A 17,080-nucleotide genomic window follows, 5' to 3' on the forward strand; every position below is an offset into this window, starting at 1 on the left:
TTTTTAGGTTGATTCCTTAGATTCCTTTTTCTAATTTTGTGTCTGTTAGATTAATTTGCATCTGGGGAAACCCCTGACAATTCCCTTTCCAATGGTTCTGTCAGTCCTCAAATACTTTGCTTTCCTATGAATTCTTTTCAACCGCTTTGCCCAGTTCTTTTTAAAAGATCCAGTTGGAACCTGCTTATTTTATTTCAAATCTGTGTAATCTGAAGTATGTTAGTAGGAATAAATAGAACAAGCTTTTCTCTAATATCTTGAATACATGCCAATAATCAATTATAGAGACTTGGGTACATATTTCTGTACTTTTGAAACTCATTTATTTATTTACCCATGATGGGGAAACTCTGATCACCAATCACATCTAGTTAAGGTGTGGCTACCTGGAGCCCAGGAAGAAAAACTGGGAGGACCCAGGTGCGCGCTCTCTCTGTGTGTGTGGCTCCTGCTGGACAGATAGGAAGTCGGACCTCACACTCTTGTAGTGTGAGTTTCTCCTTATAACTATTAAAAATATAATTGTTATCCTTGAGCTGGCCTGGTTATTTACCATGCTGACCTAATTCGCAACACCTTGTGCCTGATTCGTGGGGCCACTAGTCTATACCCCTCAAATGGCCCTTAATTTTAGCTGCCTCTCCCTGTATACACTCCCTTATCCACCTCCTACTTGATCTTCCTGTTCCATTCCCCACACCCATCCATCCATAACTATTTAATTTCATTTTTCTAGAGAGATCTGTCTGTCCCCCTGGTCCCTCATTCTATGTTTAACCTCTATAGTTCAGTTGAATGTAGCTTGGTTAGTGCGTGCTTCGCAGCTAATATCCACATATAAGTGAATACATCATACTTGTCTTTCTGGGTCTGGGTTACCTCACTCAGGATGATTTTTTTTTTTCTACTTCCATCCATTTACCTTCGAGTTTGATGATATCATGTTTTTAACAGCTGAGTATTAGTCAATGGTGTAACTGTACCACATTTTCCTTCCCACCTATCAGGAATAGAGCAGCACTGGACATGGTCTGCAGGTGTCTCTGCGGGAGATTGAAGAATGCCTGGGTTCCTCTGGGCTGCGTTTTCATATACATGCTTCCAACCCTGGTTGCCATATTTTTAAATGTGCGCACGCACACACACAACTCTAGAGTAAAATATGAATATCACTTATGTAGCCCTTAGAAAAATTGTCTTACCTTACTCATCTGATCCTACTTCTAACTAGCTGTGTGATTGGAAGTCTTTCCATTTGGGGTTGGGTTTTATAGGACCTGGAATTTCCACTCGTCTCCCATTTCTAAACACCTCTGAACTTAAGGGAAGAGAAAGATTCTTTGGAACTCACCACAAGACATGTGCCGATACCAATGAAGAGTGAGCCTGAAGGCCTACCTGCTATTGAGTCCCCAGCTCTGTCATCGACTTATGAAGATAGTTTGTATATATTGAAGATGCTGTACGCTAGACACAGACTTGGGTGCCTCACGGTTCTCAGTCCTTACTCCCCACAAAACCCCACGCGTATGGGGTACTGCAATTACATCCATTTTATAAGCAGGAAACTGAGGCGTCAAGCGATGAACTTACCTCTGTTGAGAATTGAGAAGAGGAGAACCAGGGTTTGGGCATAGCCAATCTTAGTTCCTGCTGGTGTGATAACTGATTTTATATCTTGTAGACCATGAACTTTCTCTGAGATGCTGTGTCAGGGTCTGTAAACTGAGCACCGTGTTAGCGCCTCTGCTGGTGTCAGTGGGCCCTCACTATAGGGAGGACACTCTAAACTGGCAGAGCTTGCAGACATGCTTGCTGTAAGTGCAGATCCTCGGGCCTCATTAACTTAAGGAGTCAGAGGTGAGACCTAGGAATCTGTCTTCTCTAAAGCCTCCCAGGGGTTTCTGATGCATGCGACAATCGGCAAACCACTAGTGTCATAGATAGGAAGGTGTCTGTTAACCAGCAGTCAGATAGGTATGGACAGAAAACAAGGTATATTCTGGGTCATGATGGGACGTATGCATGGGTGCTATATTCCTTCTTAGAACCCACAGACTGGTTAGTCAAGTTCTCGTCCAAGAAATATCACTTTAGTAATGAGGAGCCTAAGACTTGAAAACACACACTGGGCCCCACCTTCTTCACTTTTGAAGCAAGGTTTGGTCAAGTGGCTTTCTTTTTGATCTGACTCTTCTTGTGTCTGCCCCCCACACCACACACACACACACACACACACACACACACACACACACACCTGTTTTGTCACTGAGGGGCAGTCAGCTGGCTGGGTCTCCAGTGTCTGTAATACCACAGAAGCTGAGGTACGGTTGGTTTTGTGATCCTCCCAGGCACGATCCTGGGACTGCCAAGCACCGCTTGTCTTGGATGAGCTGTGGGGCCGCGCAGGCTCTGCTGAGCAGTTTGCCCAAGTCAGCAGCTGCTGCTGGAACCTTCTCCCTCTCAGGTGCATATGAAATGAACAGATTTTTGGGAGCCTGGTTGAGGGCCAGTCTTTCCCTCCATGAAATGAGGTTTGTCTTAGAGGCATTATACATATGAAGAAAAGCAGCCAGTGACCTCATCGACCGGCATTCAAAAGAGCGTTGTAGCAGACTTTCTGTTGGGCCGCCAACCAGCTCCCAAATCACAACACGGAGACTTGTTATTTGTTATGAACGCTCAGCCTTATCTTTGTTCTAATCTTAATCTGTTTCTCTTTATCTACATTTCGCCTCAGAGCTCTTTACCCTCCTTTCTGAATATCTTACTTTCCTGCTGTCTCCACGGCTGGCTGGTGGCTGCCTGCCTTCTGAGCCCAGGCGTGTCTCTCTCCTTCTTCCTTGTTCTCAACTTCTTTCTCTCCTCTCTGGAGTCTAGGTTCCTCCTTTTTAATTCTCTTCTGCCCACCAGTACTGCTTAGCCCTCTTCTGCACAGCTATTGGCAGTTCAGCTCATTATTGAACCAATCGGGTGCCTCAGGCAGACAAGGTTAACCAAATGTAGCCATCTTTACACCATTAACAAAGGCAGCAGAAACACATGAAACACACCTTCACATAGTTAAATATCCTGCAGCGTAAACAAATGGAACACACCTTTGCCTAGATAAAATAATATTCTACAACAGAGCTTTCTCTCCATTCTTTAAGTCTGGCTTCTAGTTTCTCATTCTCTTCCTCACGTATGATTTCTGTTCATAACTCAGATTCAGTAAACTCAACAGCATCGGAGATGTGACTGCTTGATTCTTAGCTATCTTTAATCTTCATTTAATGAGAGCATATCTCAGGAGCCATCATTTTATTTGCATTTGTTTTTGAGATAAGTCTTCACTATTTGCGTAGCGGTGGGTGATCTGAAACTTGGTGGGTGTTCTGAAACTTGCTGCGTGGACTAGGTTGGCCTTGAGCTTGTGACAGTCACCCTGCCCCTGTCTTCGTAGTGCTGACACTCCAGGCATGTGCTAATGAGCCTGGTTCCTCAGCTGCAAGCTTATGAGAACCTTGGTGATTGGATGTTGATGTTCTGAACTGGTTATTTTTCTTGCTTGTGGCTACAACAGCCTTAGTTAGAATCAGATTCCCCCCCCACCCCGAGCCCCTTTTACTTCTCCTATTTTCATTACCAAGAAAGAAGTCAGTGGAAAGGAACAGAGGTCAGTGAAACAGAGAGGAGAGGTATGGGGGGGTATATGATTGGGAGTGTTGCTTTCCCTCTGGATCACACCCTGGCTCCTCATTTGAGTCAATTACAGCAATGCTTGGAAGGGATAGAAAGGAGACAGCCCAGACCTAAGTGCTGTTTCTCCAGGGGAATGCTTAACTGCCTCTAAAATGCCCCACAGTCGTGTGCAGTTCACTGTCCAGCAACCCCAGAAGGACACCGAAGATTAATTCATCCCCGATCTTTTTGGTCCTTCTTGATTAGCATCTTTTATCTAGTGGCTTCTGCCATGGAGGAGGGTGGCAGTCGCCATTGTTGGGCAGGCACATGCTAGTGTACTCAAAATAGGAAGCTGAGCAGGGATGGAAAGGGAAGAAAGGGAGGGGCAGGTGACTGCCCTGTAGTCGGTGCCCACCAGGTGTTAGTCATAGTCCAAGGGGCGCTGCACAGATTCCCCTTTCTGGGCTTCTCAAACCGTAGGAACATTGGGCTGTGACCTCTGTTCTTCAGATGAGGAAGCTGCGGGGAGTGGGGGGGGGGGGAGTCCCTGTGTTTGTAGACCACAGGCCTTTTGTTCTGTAATTTTGTATTGCTTTTTTTTTTTTTTCAGCTCTCCTCTCCCAAAAGATCAAATTTAATCTCATGTTAACTTAGGCAAGATGGCTTGTAAGTAAACTCTGGTGCCAGCAAGCCAGTCAGTAAAACTGTCGTTGGGTCCGTTTCTGTCTAGATCAAGGCAGTCAACCTATGAACTTATATAAGCTCTTCAGATTAGAAACTTCTGGAATATAGGCTGGAGAAGTGGCTCAGTGGTTATGAGCACTGGCACCTGGGTTCAGTTCTCAGCACCCACATGGCAGCTCACAACTGTCTGTAGCTCTGGTTCTGGGGATCTGACAGACATACATGCAGGCAAAACACTAATGCACATAAAATTAAAGAAAGAAACTTCTGGAATAATAACCAGTTGATTGGTCATGACATCCAGCATTCTCCTGAGTGGTTGGATACATGAAAAGCCTGGAAGCTCCTGCTCTTGAGGGAGGCAGGCAGTGTTGTTAAGAACTGCACGGGGTGTCCTGATCCTGGCCCAGGCAGATCAGAGCAGGAGGGGACATGACCATCTCAATGCAATAGACCAGTTTGACACCTAATTGTTGACTTGAAATGATAGACTTTGGGTACTTCTTGGTATTAATAACTACTGTCAAGTATCATTTTCTAATCTTTATCATAATGGTATGTTTAAGATTTAAACAAATTACCAGGTGGTGGTATTGCACACCTTTAATCCCAGCACTCAGGAGGCAGACAGATGTCTAAATTTGAGGCCAACCTGGTCTACAGAGTGATTTCCAGGGCAGCGAGGGCTACACAGAGAAACCCTGTCTCAAAAAAAATAAAAACAAAAACAAAACAACGTATGGCCTTCTAGAATATTAATACATTAAAGCCAGAATGAAGATCAAAGATGAATTGTGGATCGTTAGTCTTAGAACCAGTAGGTAAACCTAGACAGATAAATAATGAATTTTTTTTTTTTTTAAAAAAAATAGCATGGTGGTACAGGCCTGTAATCCCTGTACCTTGGGGATGACACAGGATTGTGAGTTACAGGTCAGCCTAGGTAACTTAATGAGACTTTGTCTAAAAGAAAGAAAAAGAAGGGAGGGAAGGAGGGAGGAGAAAAAAAACCCACATTATGTACAAAAATGGAGATAAATAAATCTGATTATCTCAATATTCTGACTAGCAAAGCACTGAAATTGGGACCTTATCCTTTGCTTGTTGAATGCTCCTTGTGTTGATTTTATCTCTAAAAATGAAAGGTTCCAGTTATCCCACAGGGGACTATAATTTGGGGACTCAAAGATCTCAATTCATTAGGAAGATCTATAACTGATGGCCAGCAGACTTTCTTTCCTCAATGCTGATCCTCTTTGGAGCTCCTAAAAGTGTTCTTTCGGTGGCTCATTATGCAATTTTCAATTTTCTTTCATCCTCAACCTCCCCCTTCTCTTGTATAAGCCTAGTTTCAAAGAGAAGGCTAAGTCAGGATTTGGTGAAATGCAAACTGTTTTACATCTGTAGACATGCTGTCTTGTCTGTTCTGCTCTGCAAAATTACACTTTCCTGATGTAAACAGTAAGCTGCTTAGGGAAGAATTCCAGCAATTTGTCTCTCCCAACGTTGCACGAAGCAGTCAGGGGAAGCAGTTTCCACACAGCAACTCCCTGTGCTTGTTTAATTTCCTCAGACAAAACAAGAGATTGTGGTGGTGCCTGCCCGTTCAATGCAGCGTGTCTCTCTGGATTGTCACTTTATGAATCAGGAAGCTGGAGCTAAGGGCCTTGAGTCATCATCCAGTCTGGTTCTTGTTACATAGAGGAGAGACCGAGGTCTAGATTAAGTAAGTCCTTGAAAGGCATACCATTTACAAATGGGGAAAAAAAAAAGAGTCTTGAATTCTGCTTTGTTTAACCTTAGGATTTCCTTACCCCCTCAACCTCTCCCCGAACCATAACACCCCCCACACTTCGTTCGTTTTTGTTTTTTAAGGCAGGGTCTCTCTGTAGTCTTAGCTGTCATGGAACTTGCTCTGTAGCCCAGGCTGGCCTGCCTTTGCCTTGTGAGTTCTGCCTAGCTTTCTCCTTTTGCTTCTTGGGTTTTTATTGTTGTTGCTTTGAGAAGCAGTGTAGATGAAGGTGAGTTCCTGATTCCTCTGCCTCCACCTTCCCAGGTGGGATTACAGGTTTGTACCACCATGTATGGTACGTGGGGTTGGGGACTGAACTCAGGGCCTCATATGCAAGTGCTCTCTGCCACCAATGATTTTTTAATTTTTATCTTATGTACATTGATTGGTATTTTTGTCTGCATGGAAGACTGTGTAAGGGTGTCGGATCCTTCGGAATTGGAATTACAGACATGTGAGCGGCCATGTGGGTAATGGGAATTGAACCCAGGTCCTCTGGAAGAGCAGCCAGTGCTCTTAACCACTGAGCCATCTCTCCAGCCCCCTAATTTTCTTTATAACAGTTGTTCATGTTCTAGAAGAAAACACTAGTTTCTCCCTTAAGTACACTGATTTTTATCCTGTGCTCAAAATAGCATCAGGCTAGCATGAGCCATGGGTTTGTATGAGGAAGCTTTGCTTTGCAGTTAATTTTTTCATTTAGTGAGTGAAATCTTGGTTCTTCTCTATGTCTAGACCATTTCAGGGCACACTTTTACCATTGCTGGCCGTCCTGGTCAGAAGTGAATGGTGCAGTCTCACTAAGAGTCTTGCAGCGGGCAAACTCTAGCCCTTTGTCTCTGCTCTGCTTTGGCTAAAGGCACGGGGAGCTGTGTGAGGAGCTCCAGGGGAAACCTGACATGTCCTCAGGGGAGGGATGTGGAGGATGTGCTCTAAAGAGATGAGTTAGGTAGAATAGACGGCTGTGACTATGGCCCTGTTCATACCTTTACCCAGAGATATGACATAGAACACACAGACTTCTTAGCCCCTTTCTGAAGAACATTGCCGAAGGGGCTGCCTCTTTGACAGCCTCTATTGGAAAGAAATATACATGTTTTTCCCCCGTATGATAGTGTGTCCGAAGAGGTGGGTTTTTTGTTTTGTTTTGTTTTGTTTTTGACATCCTGTTTCTTTGTGATGGGAAACCACAGATGCCACTTTGGAGGGAAACAGAAGCATGGTTGCATTGGGGGAAGAAGTGGCGACTAACTGAACTGATCTGTGTGTTTTATATTTAAAGAATTTCCTTTGGAAAATGTGTGCATACTCAGTGGAGTTTTATTCAGCCATAAAAAGAGAGAGAGAGAGAATGAAATGAAGAATCTCAGATCAAGTGGTCAGTCACGCTGAGAACAACAGATGTTGCAGTCTGGACTTTTATATGTATACGTATATGCATGTATAGGTATGCACGTGAAAATAGAAAGGGGCTAGCTGGGCGGTAGTGGCGCACGCCTTTAATCCCTGCACTTGGGAGGCAGAGGCAAGTGGATCTCTGTGAGTTCAAGGCCAGCCTGGTCTACAAGAGTTAAATCCAGGACAGGCTCCAAAGCTACAGAGAAACCCTGTCTCCAAAAACCAAAACCAAAAGGAAAGTAGAAAGGACAGTATATGAAGGGAAAAGGGGGACTAGGGACAAAGTGGGGGGGGGAGTCAGGGTAATGGAGTAGAAAAAAAGACAAATCATATGTTTAGAAAGTAAACTAAAGAGTGGAAAATGTGGGCCAGTTGGTAGAATGCTTGCCTCGCATGCACAAAGGCCGTAGGTTCAATTCCTAGTATTGCATATTCTGAGTGTGGGGGCTACAAGCCCTGGGAGAAAGGAGGCTGGGAAACCAGAAGTTCAAGGTCATAGCTATATAGAGTTAGGAGGCTGGCATGGCATCTGTAATGCTCAAAAGAAACAAAATACGTAAGCAAAGAGTTGCTATTTGTCTCTTGAATTCTTCTTTGGGTTTAGTCTGTGTCGCATGACAAAGGCAGTATGAAACCAGGTCCACATTTGGGAGGGCTTTACCCTCCAATTGGTGGCAGGCCGTTGCATAGGATTATCTGTGGTTGCTAGCTCAAACCCGTGAAGGAAAATTGTGGGACTTCAGAGAAGAAAGACTTCATGCAGGGTGGAGAGGGGTCATCAGGAGCTGTTTGTGGACTCGAACTGTGGATATGAGATTTGGATTGTTCTAAAGAGAGAGGCTGTGGTTAAGACAGGAGTTGAGCATTGAATTTCAAGGAGAATATAGGAGTCTTTTTGGGGAAAAAAATTTAATGCGCACAGCTGTTTTGTCTGCATGTATGTCTGTGTACCGTATGTGTGCAGTGCCTAAGGATGCCAGAGTAGGTCATTGGATCCCTTGGACTGGAGTTACAGGTGGTTGTGAGCCCTTTGGTGGGTGCTGGGAATTGAACCCAGGTCCTCTGGAAGAGCAGTTAGTGCTCTTAAGGGCTGAGCCATCCCTCCAGCCCCTGATCATGGAAGGGTCTTGACTAGAGAAGAGGGTGAAATTGACAAGTGGTAGAGGAAAAAGTGGATAGTTGAGGCTGTAGCATTTTGGAATTACTGGTCTTTGGGGTGTGTGTGTGTGTGTGTGTGTGTGTGTGTGTGTGTGTGTGTGTGTGTGTGTATACTCACCTGTACATGTATATCTCTCTGTTTTTGTGCCTACATGTTTGGTTAAGTTTATTTCTGCATGTGTACATGCATGCATGCATACATACATGCATGTCTGTCTTCCCAGCAGTCCTAGGCAGATGCTTATACCTGAAGCTGGCAGTGCGGGGCTGCCTTTGAGAGCCTCTGCTTACTTTCCCATGACTAAGAACCAGGAAGAGGGAAGATGGTCATTACACAGCTTGTGACAAAGTGGCCTCACTGCTTCCTGTTTCCGTGGGGGAGGGGTGGTAGGAAGAAGCATTTTAGGGGATGACAGTGAATGGAATCTGGGCAATGTCGAGAACTGCAGGGCTGTACCTTCTGTTGAAAAGCCACCAATTCTTACATGGGTAAACCATTGGGGCAAACTAGTGCAGTCAGATGGAGTCGAACTGCCATGTAGGGAGACTGCAGTGGCGGCGGTCTGGGGACACACAGACAGGCCAGGGCGGCTGGAACTCCCTCCTCTTGCATTATGTGTCATTTCTCCTAACCCACTTCCCCAGCCAGTCCTCATTCAGAAACCACAGGCTACTCTGAAAGCACAATAGGAAAGAACTGCCAGGGGAAGACTTCTTCAGGCTTCTAGACCAAGACTGTTTGAAACTGTGCCCTCCCGTCATAAAGGAGAGGCCGTTTCTGAGAGGTGGTAGGGGGTTCTTATTCTCAGCTCTCCCTGACAAGTTTACTGTGACATGAACCTGCAGCCCAGGGAGAGGATAGGATGTGTCTGCCACAGGCAGACACCTTTTTTTCCTAACTAGGTAGGATGTCTTTTATGACCCCTGTAGGATATAATGATGGGTTGTGACCACCTTCATGTGATGGTCACACCTGTAGAGGTGGATTCATTGTAGTCTCCACGGCTGCATCTCCACGCTGGTTCTTTTTCCTTGGGTGGATACAGATTACCCACTAATACAGACAAGAAATAAATCTATTTAAGAAGAACTTCCTCTGAAGCATAGTTTACGGACTGTGACAGCCGTGTGCTTCCAGCGTCCAATTCAGAGGTGGAGTTTTTGAAATATTTGTTTTTATTTATGTGTGTTGCCTATGTGAGTTTCCGTGTACCACGTGTGAGCGGGTCCCCTGTGGGGGCTTGAAGAGGGTGTTCGGTCCCCTGGAGCTGAAATTACAGGAAGCTGCGCCATGCCTGGTGTGGGAGCTGGGAACTGAACCCAGGTCCTTTACAGCAGCAGTGAGAGAGCTCTTTCCCCACTGAACCTTCCCCCCCCCCCGGCCCCCAGTTTAATCACGTTAGTGAATAATGATGCAGCTGCTTGTTACCAAGCTCAGTTTGTCCGCACCTCCCTCGAAAGTTCCCCAGTGGATAGGTTGCTCAGTCACTGCCCTCGTATCCAGTCCAAGCAGCCAATCATTCGATCTGTCGTTAGACAGATTAGCATATTCTGAACATTTCAACAATAAATAGGGTCAAGAACGTTTCTGCTTATGTCTTCCTTTGCTCGGCGTTCTTTGTGGTTATCCAGGTCGTGGCGTGCGTCCATATATCATTTTTTCATTGCTGGATGGTATTCTGCTGCACGGATTTATGGCCAGAGTGCTCTTACCTGTTTTAAGTAGGGCACAGGAGCCGCCTCTCTGTGTTTGTCTCTCTCATGACGCAGCTTGTGATGCAAAATCGGCAGCCAGTTACTATGTTGGATGGTGGAAAGGGGTCTCTATGTTGATTCACTTCAGATCAAAAATATTTGGAAAAGATATGTATAGATATTTTTCTCTTAATTTTTTTTCCTTTTTGGGTGTGTGTATGCATGCGTGTATAATGTATGTATACATGTGTATGCATGTAGGGTATATGTGTGTTTAGGGTGGAGATAAACATTAAGTATCTTCTTCCACTGTTCCCCACCGCCTCCACTGCTCCCCACCGCCTCCACCGCTCCCCACCGCCTCCACCGCTCCCCACTATCTCCATTGCTGTCCTCTTTGTCATATTTACATATTTACTTTTTATTTATTTATTTTGGTGACAGCCTGTCTCACTGAATCTGGGCTCACTAGTTACTTAGACTGAGCCGTGAGGCCTAGAGGTCCTCCTAACTTTATATCCCCTATGCAAGATTACAGGTGCGCCTGTGCCCACACCTGGCCTTTTAAATGGGAGCTGGGGTTGCAATATCAGGTCCTCATGTTTATGGGGCCGACACTTTACCGACTGTAATTCTCAAGTGATGCAGTACAGTAGCTGCCTGTGAGCATCTACATTATTTCAGGTACTGCCAGCCATCTGGAGTAATAGAGTAGGAGAGGGCGTGCTTAGGCTGTATGTCACCACCACACCATGTGTTATAACATGTTGTATGCTTTCCTGTCCTCACAGGGTGAGGTTGTGAGGTTGGATATCAAGACACAACTGTGCCGTAGTTTGTGTACCCCGCTGGGTTGTCTGTGCTTGTTGACTGTGTGAATAACACAGCCACGTTGGTTTCTTGTGGTTGCCATCACAATGGTGGCAAATTCAATGGCTTGAGACAACAGGAATGTATTATCTCAAGTTCTGGAGCCCAGAATTCTGAAAATTCTGAAATGAAGGTGTGGACTAGTCTGCATGCCCCTGGAGACTCTCAGGAGAGTCGGTCTCATTTACTGCCAGCCACCACTGGTGGCTGGCTGTTCCAGTTGCTAGGTTACAGCGACTCTTGGCTTCCATTCCTTCTCCTTCCCTTCCCTCGACTTGTAGGAAGCACCCTAAGATAACTACGTGTTCTCTTCGTTACCTCCTTTGCCGGATAAGGTGGACCCACAGGTTGTGGGGGATTGGCGTGCAGCAGCTATGAACATTGAGATAATGGTATTGTGTAGATCTGATGGAGTTTTTCTTCTTTTGGCTGCTCCTCCTCGGAGTGGATTTGCCGAGTCATGCAGTGATTTTAATTCACTTTTAAGAACCTTGCTGTCTAGTTTCTGAAAGGTCTCTTGTTCTGAAGTCCTACCTGCCAGGGGTTTGAGCTCTAACAACCCGTATTCTTGGTAACCATCTTTTTAAAATGCAGCCATTCTAGTAGGTGTGGAGAGGCATCTGATGGCGGTTTAGATTTGCACTCCTCCCATGACTAATAACGTGTTTCATGTGGTTCTTAGTCACTTGTGTGGAGTTCCGATAAGATACCTCTGCAGAGCTCCGGCCAGTCCTCCCCCATGTCAGTGGTGAGTTAGTCTGTTGTCTTCTCTGGGGCCCTAACATTACCTGTCCCAAGAATTATGGAGTGCTAGGGTTACTCTGTCCCCAGAGTGTTGAGGGCTGGGCCATGGTGCTACTCTTGCATTGTGACCTATATTACTCTGTTATTTGAGATAAATGGTCCTCGTATGCAGCCTTTTCGACCAGTGAGCACCTTGTCAAGGAAGCCAAGAGACCACTCTCCTGTGCCCTAACAATCGTGAGCTTAAATGGGTTTCAGGTTGGCTGTTGTCTCATGGACAAGGGGAACGGCCCACAGACGTTCTTATTGTATTCTCTAGCCTGGATTCTTCTGTAGTGCTATCCCAACTTTAACTAAGCAGTTATTTATGGGATTATATATTTCATATCTTTCATCTTCCCACTAGACTGTTACATTTCCTGGGAATAGAGGCTACGTCTATGTGTTTTAGCTGACAGAGCATACGGTACGTGCTAGGCAACCAGTCAGCATACTGGAGGAAATGCAGCCCATGCTTTCTGCTTTGCAAAGAGTGGACCACGTGAAATCATTGGACAGAGGATGACTTGTAGAGTCCAGTGATGGCTAGTGCTGATTGTCAGCTGGACAGAGCTGGATCGAGGGAAGCTCGGCTGATGAGTTCCCTCCATTCGGCTGGTCTGAAAGCTCGTCTTTGGGGGCATTTTCTTTTTTTTTTTTTTTTTTTTTTTGGTTTTTCGAGACAGGGTTTCTCTGTGGCTTTGGAGCCTGTCCTGGAACTAGCTCTGTAGACCAGGCTGGTCTCGAACTCACAAAGATCCGCCTACCTCTGCCTCCAGAGTGCTGGGATTAAAGGCGTGGGCCACCACAGCCGGCTTGGGGGCATTTTCTTAACTGCTGGTTGATGGATTGTAGCCCAGCGCAATGTGGCCAGTACTATCTCTAGGCAGGTAGGACCATAAGAAAAGTAGCTGCGCAAGCCAGAGAAAGGAAGCCAAGAAGCAGTGTTCCTTCCTGGTTTCTGCTTCAGTTCCTGCTTCCAGGTTCCTGCCCTGAGCTCCTGCATTGGGTTCTCTAGAGGATCAGTTGTAAACCTGGCCAGTATTTTATTACAGCAACAGGGAAATGAACTAGAACTAACCTATGGGTCACTAAGTTATGAATGTGCCATTTAATGGCGTGGTTTCTAATCCCCTCTCTTCTCATTCACAGCCATCTATAACTACAACGCGTCTCAAGATGTGGAACTCTCCTTGCAGATCGGCGACACCGTCCACATCCTGGAGATGTATGAGGGTGAGTGCAATGCCCTCCCAGAAATGCGGGGCCCAGAAAGAGTTCATAGGAATTACTTATTAATAAAGCACTTAGAGTTAAGGCCCAAGTGTTCCTCTCCTCCTGATGCAGTTATGAAAACCTAAGAAGTACCCAAGGATATACAGCCCCATGCCGAGGGTATTTTCAACACAACCTGCTCATGGGAATGGGAATGTGGATATGCTCAGATACCAGAGTCAAGGTTGTTGCCCCCGGATACAAGAGGGCTCAGCTGCAGAAGTGGCTAGGGGAGACACACTCAGGACATTAGGCTTATGGTAGCTGGAAGGAAGCATTGCCATTTAGGGGAGGATCTCTTTCTACTCAGTGCCCAGCATTACCAGGTTGGGGAGAATGAAAGTGAGACTCTGAGAGAACTGGGTCAGGACTGTAATAGCAGGTCCTACTTGTGTTTGTCTGTTTTCTCCAGCCACCTGGGCAGTGGTTCTGGTTAACCTGGGCAATACTTAGAACTGTGTGTGCAAAGCCCAGATCAGACCTGCATCAACCCATTCAATCCTAGGAGACCTCCAGGAATTTACGTCTCTAGTCCCAAGCCCCAGAGCAGCAAAAGCATCCCTGAGCCACCAAGGCTGAGGAACAAAGCAGAGAACAAACTCTTGGGCCTGGTTTATTAGAACCCTGTAGAAGCTGTGGTGAGGAAATGTCAGGAAACTGAGTAGATTTTTCTTAGAGCAAAGCTTCTTGGTACAGACACTCGGCTGTAGCATGAGTTCTAGTTGCTCTTAATAATATTAAGATATTATTAAGGATATTAGGGAGTAAAAGCTGAAGACTCAGAGGAGAGTGGCCAGTGCTAGAGAGTTCTCACCTCTACCAATGCTCAAACTGAAAAGGCGATCCTGCTCTCAGACTGTGCCCTCAGACTGACTGCCTAGACTGCGCTGCTCCTCAGACTACACTGAACTCCTGTCTCCTCTTGCCTTGTATTCTTGTCTCCGCCTGGTTATATCACTCCTGTCTCCTCCCTAGTGCTGGGATTAGAGGCATGGGATCCCACGTGCTGGAATCACCTTTGTGTGAGCTCTGTTGCTCTTTTAGACAGATTTAATCTTGTGTACCCAGGGTGGCTTTGAACTAACAGAGATTCCCTCTACCTCTGTCTCCCGAGTTCTGGAATTAAAGGTGTGAGTCACCACTCCAGGGCCTCTAATGGCTTAGCTCTGCACTCTGGTCTTCAGGCAAGCTTTACTTGTCAAAACACAAACAGAATAATCACTACACTCTGCATTGGTAAATGCTGGGACAGGGGAATGGCAAAAGTGTCGCCTAAGAACCAATGCAGATCTCCAGCTTCAGACAGGATGATACAAGAAGGGGATGAGATGGGAAACCTGGGGGAAGGGAAGCAGATTTGGCCATAATTAAGCTGGGTCATGTGCCTGGTCACATGGGAGACTGGTGTGACGGCTTCCTCCCTTAGATCTGGGTCCTTGCCCTTCACATGCCCGTCTGTACCACTCCGTTTAGCTGTTTGGGGCCCTGTGGTGGCACATAGTCAGAGAGGACCAGGTGGACTCTCCATCTATCACCCTTGCCAGCCTCAGACCTCAGCAGGCATTGGTTCGGACTCACCACTATATTCATAACACCTGACATGCAAGTTTTTAGATCTGGAAACCACAGCCCCCGCAGATCCTGCTAGGTCAGTCCTTTGTCAGGGGGGCAGATAAATATACTGTGGACCCTGTCATCATAGTTTTCCACCATGCAGGTAAAAAGCATGTGTTCAACTTTTGTAACTTCCATATGGGCTTGAAGAAATGCATGTTTAAGGATCATTGGCATTTGGATCCAGACTTTTATATCCAGTTTTTCCTCCCTCCCTCCCTCCCTCCCTCCCTCCCTCCCTCCCTTCCATAGTTGCAAACTGTTTGGCCTATTAGTTCAGGCTTATTATTAACTAGCTCTTATACCCTAAATTAACTGACTTCTTTTATTCTGTCTTTTACCACGAGGCTTGTGGCTTATTACCTCACATCTTTCTTCTTCAATGACTGCTGGCCTCTCCCTCAATCCCACCTTTTTTCTCCCTCCCTCTCTCTCTCTCTGCTTGGATTTCCCGCACGGCTATATTATGCCCTGCCATAGGCCAAAGCAGCTTCTTTATTAATCAATGCTAATAAAACATATTCACAGCATACAGAGGGGCATCCCACATTATTTTCCATTTTTTGTCTAATTGAAAAGGAAGGTTTTAACTTTAACATGGGAAAATTACATAAAACATAACAGGTATCAAGTAAGAATTACAGTTATAATATTTATTGTATTTGTATTTGGCAAAATTAAATAAAATAATCTATCATCTAATTTTTGTGAATCTAGTTTCATATCCAATTTAAGCTTAACATTAACATAATAAAATTATATAACAAAACAGGTATCAAACAAAAATTACAGACACTTTAGGCCTATAAGGCTGAAGACAGATGCCCCAATATTACAGAACAATTTTGGGTGACTGTCCAAATGATATCTCTGTCATTTTTAGAGTTTTGGAAGTTGCTTACAATGTACTTCCTGTTTACTTAGGCAATATTATATCATACTGGGATCTTTGATGGAGTTGAAGACTAGATAGTTATTATTGTAGCTTTCCTCAGATGTGAAACTTAAATTAGATATGAAACTTTAGATTCACAAAGATAAGATAGATGATAGGGTATTTTCCTTAATTTGCCAAAACAAGTAGACTGAATATTATAACTATAATTCTTGCTTGATACCCAATTTTCCCCCTTTTTTATTGATTTTATTGAGTTCTGTATTTTTCTCTGCTCCTCTCCCTGCCTCTCCCCTCCCCTTCAACCCTCTCCCAAGGTCCCCATGCTCTTAATTTTTTTTTCTACTTCCCATGTTGATTAGATCTATGTATGTCTCTTTTAGGGTCCTCATTTTTGTTTAGGTTCTCTGGGATTGTGATTTGTGGGCCGGTTTTCTTTGATTTTATGTTTAAAAAGCAGTTATGAGTGATTACATGTGATAATTCTCTTTCTGAGTCTGGGTTACCTCACTCAAAATGATGTTTTCTAGCTCCATCCAAATTTTGAATTTGCCTGTAAAATTCAAGATGTTCTTATTTTTTTCTGCAGTGTAGCACTCCATTGTGTAAATGTACCACATTTTCCTTATCCATTCTTCGGTCGAGGGGCATTTAGGTTGTTTCCAGTTTCTGGCTATGACAAACAGTGCTGCTATGAACATGGTTTAGCACATGTCCTTGTGGCATGGTTTAGCATCCTTTGGGTATGTACCCAAAAGTGGTATTACCGGATACCCAGTTTTTCAATCTGCTATATGATAACTTTTTTTTTCTGCTTTTTTGGTTACTCTGTTGAGTTTTTCACTGTATTGTAGTTTCTGTCTCTAAAGAAATAGGAGGTTTTTTTTTTTGATTTATACAGTCTCAAACATGTTTTTAGAATATATGTGCCTACCCTTTTAGAACTGTGCTAAACAACTCTTAACACCTGCTTCTTAAGTCTTTTAACCTTCTTTATCCATGGTAGTGCTTTTTGCTTTACTGAAATTACAGCCTGCTCATAGTGAGGCCCAGCTCTATAATTTGTGTCCTGTTGGCCCCCTAAGGCTCTCCAAAATGCTACTCTAAGACTCTCAGGCATCCTTTCTCATATGAGCAAATGCCCCAGGCAAGATGCTGCCACGAGTACTGGGCTGGTCTCTGGGATTTGTCTCTCTGCGAATTTTGGCATGGACCTTCTTTTCTTGTCACTAGTAGGTTCCTTGTCTCTG

The 17,080-nt window shown here is 44.8% G+C and overlaps 1 protein-coding gene across 2 annotated transcripts in view; it reads left to right on the top strand.

The window, feature by feature from the left end:
• Positions 1–17,080, top strand: part of Dock5 (dedicator of cytokinesis 5) — a 173,160-nt gene that overhangs the window by 33,239 nt on the left and 122,841 nt on the right. For both annotated transcript variants that reach the window (XM_050121846.1, XM_050121845.1), the window contains exon 2: positions 13,199–13,282. In XM_050121846.1, coding sequence (XP_049977803.1) covers positions 13,199–13,282 — 84 coding nt within the window. The remainder of the gene's footprint in view (positions 1–13,198; positions 13,283–17,080) is intronic.

This window comes from Alexandromys fortis, unplaced genomic scaffold, assembly GCF_014885135.2.
Source record: "Alexandromys fortis isolate MF-2015 unplaced genomic scaffold, M_Fortis_MF-2015_v1.1 scaffold_203, whole genome shotgun sequence".
NCBI lineage: Eukaryota > Metazoa > Chordata > Mammalia > Rodentia > Cricetidae > Alexandromys > Alexandromys fortis.